Here is a 5925-nt window from a genome sequence, read left to right as displayed (position 1 = left end):
CCAGTTGAGGAGAATCAAGACGCCAGAAAGTCAGGACCAGGACCACGTCTTCAAGTTTTGCTTTTCTTTCTTTCTTTCTTTCTTTTTTTTTTTTTTTTTTTTTTTTTTTAGAATTTCACCTAAGGAAGTTGTTTTGTCAACTTTGTGCCACCTGTCTCCAAGAACTGGGAACCGCAGCCACTATCCTACTTGAACCAAGCTTTTCCATACAGGCATCAGCGGTGTTTCCTGTAATAAGCCATGCTTCGGGTCCTCACCTCCTTCCTGGGAATACAATTTTTCCTGGGTGAGTACAACTATTGTTTGTAGATGCACACAATTCGTTGTTTTTCTTACTTAACTTTCAGTAAGATCATTTTTTCATCATGAAGTCCTCATTGCATTTACCGACTTATTGTTGATTTCTCAGGAGCTGTCCAAACACAGTCAGTTACCCAGTCTGATGCCCAAGTCACTGTCTTCGAAGGAGATTCGGTGGAGCTGAAATGCAACTACTCCTATGGTGGAGCCCTTTACCTCTTCTGGTACATCCAGCACCGTGGCCGCGGCCCCCAGCTTCTCCTCAGGTACTACTCAGGAGACCCAGTGGTTCACGGCGTGAACGGCTTTGAGGCTGAGTTTAGCAAGAAGGACTCTTCCTTCAACCTGAGGAAAGCCCCTGTGTACTGGAGCGACTCGGCTGTGTACTTCTGTGCTCTCAGCGCACAGTGTCTGGGGCTGCAGGGGGAGCTGAACACAAACCTAAGAATCTGGGGAAGATACCACAGCTGAGTAAGGAATTCAAATAACCTCGTGGCTTTCCAAGTTGGGCTTCTCTGGAATTGTTACTTTACTCTGCCATTGGGACCTATCTGGGCTATATCGGCATTTGGTCATGGTTCCAAGGAAAAGTGACATAGCAGGATAAAAAGCACTAAATGATTCCCGAGACATGTTTGCCTCCTTAATGGTTGTTTTTTAGACTGGGTTTTCTACTGACTGAGACTCCATGAGACTTGAAAGTACAAGTTAGTTCCACATGACTAAAGACTGTAAAGGGGTTTACATAGTGTGGACCAGAGGGAGAGGTGTTGGCTTCCTCAGCGTTAGACTGAAGGCTAGTGTCAGGAAGGGTAACTGCTTGCACTCGATGCCTCAAGAGCCTCAGAGACACTCTCCACCTGTGATGGTTGATTTAGTCCCCTTGACTCAGTGTAGAATCACATCACAGAGCATCTCAGCAAGGACTTATGTGGATCAGGTTGGCATGTAAACATGTCTGTGTTGGATAAAAATGATCACTGTGGGAAGACACAGCCTGAATGTGGGCAGCACCATTCCGAGATTGGGCCCTAAGCCCTGAACGAAATGGAGAGAGTGAGCAGAGCATGCCATGCAAACATCTGATGCTCTTTGTTGTTGATTATGGAGGGGATGTGACAAGTTCTGTGGCTGGGAATTCCATTCTAAGATGGACTGTAACCCAGAATTGTTAGGTCACATAAATGCTCTTCCCTCTAAGTGATCTTTGTCAGATTCTTTTTGTTATAGCAACGGGATAGGGAACTAGGATGCCATCCTTACTCCAACAGACTTAAGAACACAGAGTAAAGAGACAAGAGGCAAGAAAGAGACCACAGTCTGACCTCAACGGGTGAGACGATTTCAAACAGTGAAGGGCACCCTTTTGTGGAAAATGGGGGTCTGCAAGGAAAGAGGGGAATACTTGGAGTTTGTAGAGGGGGTTGTGATAAAGACTTGTGTGCAGTTGCAAGGGGCCATGTACAGGTCTGCAGCCTCTCATCCCTGGTGTTGTCTGCTCATTTGAGACAGACTGTCTTGGGAAACAGCCTCTCTCACCAAAATGTTCATTTCTGGGGTTCACTGGGACTGGAGTAAGGACAGCCATAACCTCATAGGGATTCTGTTTGTCCAGCTGAGACATACTATCATATGTGATCAATGCAATATTATTTATTCTTCTGTAAGTGTGACACATGTTTCTTAAATCCACAAATGAAGTAGAAATCAAACCTCAAAGCTTTAGACAGTAATAAATGCTATTTGAACAAATTATAACACCATTTAAGTTTATTTGTCTAGATAAATACAGTTTTACTCAAATATAAAGTTTCAATTAAAATTTAAAACATTTGCCAATAAAATTGTCATTGTCCTTGTTTTTCTTCTCAGTGTTACTCTCTTTCATTATCTGACAACAAAGTTTACAATCTTTGATTCCCTAGTTTGTGTTTTGCATTTGTAATATGTGTGTGTGTGTGTGTGTGTGTGTGTGTGTGTGTGTGTTAATAATGTGTAGCATATCCTGGCATGGTGACACACAGCTTTAATCCCAGCACTCAGGGAGGCAGAGGCAGGCAGATCTCTCTATGAGTTCAAAGCCAGCCTGATCTACAAAATGAGTTCAGGATAGCCAAGGGTCCATGTGAAACCCGTCTCAAAAAAATCAAACTAATCCAAACCAAACCACCACTACTGCCACCACCACCACCACCACCAACAACAACAACAACAACAAAAAACAGTGTGCAGCTCTGTGTTTTTAAAATATACACCAATAATAAAACATTGTAAACATGATTACAAAGCTTCATGTTTTCACTAAAATAATTTGGAGGCATGAAAAATTTGTAGTAATCTATTTCAATGTTTTGAACTGCTATGAATCAATTCAGGAAGAAACAATATGTCACTTTCAACGGGCCTTTGGGCAGGGCAGTGCCAGCAGAAGTAATGGCAGTCTCAATCAGAAGTCAGGTTCACAAAGACCAATAGGTCACAAGCAGTCATCATCAGCCCTCTGCAGTTCAGTCTGCCTGTATCAGCCCTTGTCACCTCTCCTCCCAAGTTCAAGTGGGCATATATGAAGGACCAAGACTAAGCAGACCACCTAGACTCAGAAGATGCATGCCACAACCAGGCACAAATACTCACTGTTACAATTCAGAAGTCACTAGGACATATTTTTAAGTATTTACAATTTCCTTATTTCTCTTATAATGTGAGGTATATGGGATATTCTTAGTTCAATTTATATTTCTGTGAAGAAACACCTTGGCCTAGACAACTTATAGAAAAAAAGAGTTTATTTGGTCCTTACAGTTTCAGACAGTTGAGTCCATGACCTTCATGGTAGGGAGCATAACAGCAGGCAGGGGTGCATGGTCCTGGAGCAGTCCCTGACAGCATACATCTTGAGACACACCACAAGGTAGAGAAAGTGACATTGGAAATTTCCTGAACCTTTTCAAACCCCAGAACAGGATCATGCCTTTTAACTCTACCCAATTTTACCAGCTGGGAACCAAACACTCATGAGCCTATAGAAACCCATATCAGGGAAAAGACCATAGTTTCTATTTTTATTATTATTCATTTTATTAAAAAATTAGCATTTGTTACAGTTCATTCAATTTGTATCCCAGCGGTGGCCCCCTCCCTCGTCTCCTCCCAATCTCATCCTCCATCCCTTTTCTCTCCCTATTGCCCTCCTAGTCCACTGATAGGGGAGGTCCTCCTCCCCTTATATTTGACCAAAGCTTATCAGGACTGATTGCATTGTCTTCCTCTGTGGCCTGAAAAGGCTGCACCTCCAAGGTGGAGGTGATAAGAGAGATTGTTACTAAGATCAAGTCAGAGAAATTCCCTTTTCTACTTACTAGGGACCCACTTGAATACTGAGTCTCCATTTGGAGATCCTGTTCCTTTCAGGTCTTTCTATCTCCCCATTATTTCATAAAACTCCATGCTCTCCGCCCAAAATTTGGCTGAGTCTTAGCCTCTTCTTTGATACTTTGATCAGTAGAGTCTTTCAGAGACCCTCTATGGTAGGCTCCTGTGGTGTTCTCTGTCTTCTTCTGTTTCCAATGTCTATCATGTCTGTCATGTTTGTCCTTCTGAATGAGGATTGACTGTCTTCCCTAGGGTCTTGTTGTTTGTAACCCATAAGCAGAAAGACATACATGGTATATACCCACTCATAAGTGGATATTAGCTATATAATATAGGATAAACATATTAAAATCTATACTCCTATTATTATTATTTTTGAAGTGATGGAGATAGACCCAAAGTCCTCATGAATTATAGGCTAAGTGCTGTATCACTGAATAATACCTATACAATCTTAAAAATTATTTATATATATATGTAATAGAATATTGTCATTTTTCTTTGCAAAACTTTTATTAGGTTTAGTTTCTTGTGCTAAAAGTTTATAATATGAAACAAATTGCTATTTTAAGTAGTGACATTCCTTAAACAACATTCATTAACTTACTAATTAAAGAAATATTTACTAGCTTTTTAAAGGTTTATTCCACTTGTCCATGTATGAAGACATCACAATTGAAAAACTTTGTTTCTTTCCTCAAAAGTAATTTGGTAATGATTAAATATGTGTTGACATTTCTTGCTTGTATATTTTTCCAGTGGATTACCACATGTTCCAAACTGGCTACATGAGACACTTAGAAATGGCATGCAAATGCATTCCCAGGGAAGACAACACACAAGGTGCAATTAAACCTGTCACAACTACTATTCAGAATTACAGAAATACCATCCAGTAACTACAGGTGTGTTAAGCAAAATAAAAGAGCCAAGAGCAGCAAGCTGTCATTGACTTCTGAGAATATAGGTCAACAATCCTCTGAGGTGTTTAAATTACCCACATGTGTTGGGGAGGGTGTCTACTCAACACATAGCCATTTCCTGTTTAATTCTGAGCTCACAACCATCCTTTCACTATAACTGTATTCTTTCCTAATGTAAGCAGTTAGGGTCCACATCCTCCCGTGGCTCAGAAAATGAACTCTTCCCTTGGCCTTACGATTGCACTCTTCTTAGTGCTTGGTAAGTGGAATGACACATTGAGCTTCTGTCTTGTCCCATGATATTGATGTAAACTTTTATAGCTCATTTTCCTATGAGGCAGAACCCAGGTCATAGCTGCACTGAATTGTCATTAATTTCTCTTTTTAGGAGAAAGCAATGGAGACTCGGTTACTCAGACAGAAGTTCAAGTGACGCTCTCTGAAGGGAGTTCTATGACTGTGAATTGTTCCTATGAAACCAAACAGTACCCTTCCCTGTTCTGGTATGTGCAGTTTCCTGGAGAAGGTCCACAGCTCCTCTTTAGAGTCTCAAAGGCCAATGACAAGGGAAGCAGCAGAGGGTTTGAAGCCACATATGGTAAGGAAACCACCTCCTTCCACTTGCAGAAAGCCTCAGTGCAAGAGTCAGACTCAGCTGTGTACTACTGTGCTCTGAGTGACATAGTGACAGAAACCGCAGCAGGAGCTGAGCATAAACTCTGAAGAGGAAGGGCCTGGCTCCTGAGTGTTCTGAGATCACCCTTTTAGGGACCACAGCAGGTCTTCTATTGTTGATACTCACCACACACCCAGGTACTGCTGGAGTATAAAAGCATCCAAACTAACGTTAAGAACAAATTAGGAAGGAAGCATGCCTTACTTTAGACTTTATCAGGATGAGTGAAAGCAGTCACACACAACAGTGATTTCCCTTTTTAGCTTTTGTTTTGTGAGATGGGATTTCAGGTAGCGCAGGCTGGCCTTGGACAACTTGTGAAGCTGAGGTTGGCCTTGAACTCTTCTCACCTGCACCTCCAAAGGGCTAGGGTTACAGGCATGAAGCATCATACAAGGCAGAATGTGCAATTTCTTAAATACAAAATCTCTTGTTGAATAAAATTTTCTGTATGTTCATCATCCCCTATAATTCTAATCCACAGAACTTTACTCATGTCATTAATGGAATTATCATGTGTAGAGACAAGCCAAGACTTATGAGGCTGCATGTTCCTCCACATCTTCCTGGTAAACTACAGAGAGAAGGGGTTATTTTATTTCCTCTCAAAGTCTGATAAGGTATTTGTTACTTGTAAAGATTCTTATGTTTGCC

At 41.3% G+C, this 5925-nt stretch overlaps 2 gene segments (V, D, J or C); both read left to right on the top strand.

Annotated features, from left to right (window-relative positions):
- Nucleotides 1-240: 240 nt before the first annotated feature.
- On the top strand, nt 241-771 carry LOC132656280 (T cell receptor alpha variable 8-3-like). The segment is given in 2 exon segments: nt 241-286; nt 413-771. Coding segments are annotated over 2 exon segments (405 nt in total).
- A 4037-nt stretch (nt 772-4808) lies between these two features.
- LOC110543145 (T cell receptor alpha variable 9-1-like) lies at nt 4809-5318 on the top strand. The segment is given in 2 exon segments: nt 4809-4854; nt 4984-5318. Coding segments are annotated over 2 exon segments (381 nt in total).
- Nucleotides 5319-5925: the final 607 nt, after the last annotated feature.

The sequence above is a fragment of the Meriones unguiculatus genome, chromosome 9, assembly GCF_030254825.1.
Source record: "Meriones unguiculatus strain TT.TT164.6M chromosome 9, Bangor_MerUng_6.1, whole genome shotgun sequence".
Classification (NCBI taxonomy): Eukaryota; Metazoa; Chordata; class Mammalia; order Rodentia; family Muridae; genus Meriones; species Meriones unguiculatus.
The sequence above is the reverse complement of the archived record's forward strand: the minus strand, read 5'-3'. Positions and strand labels throughout refer to the sequence as shown.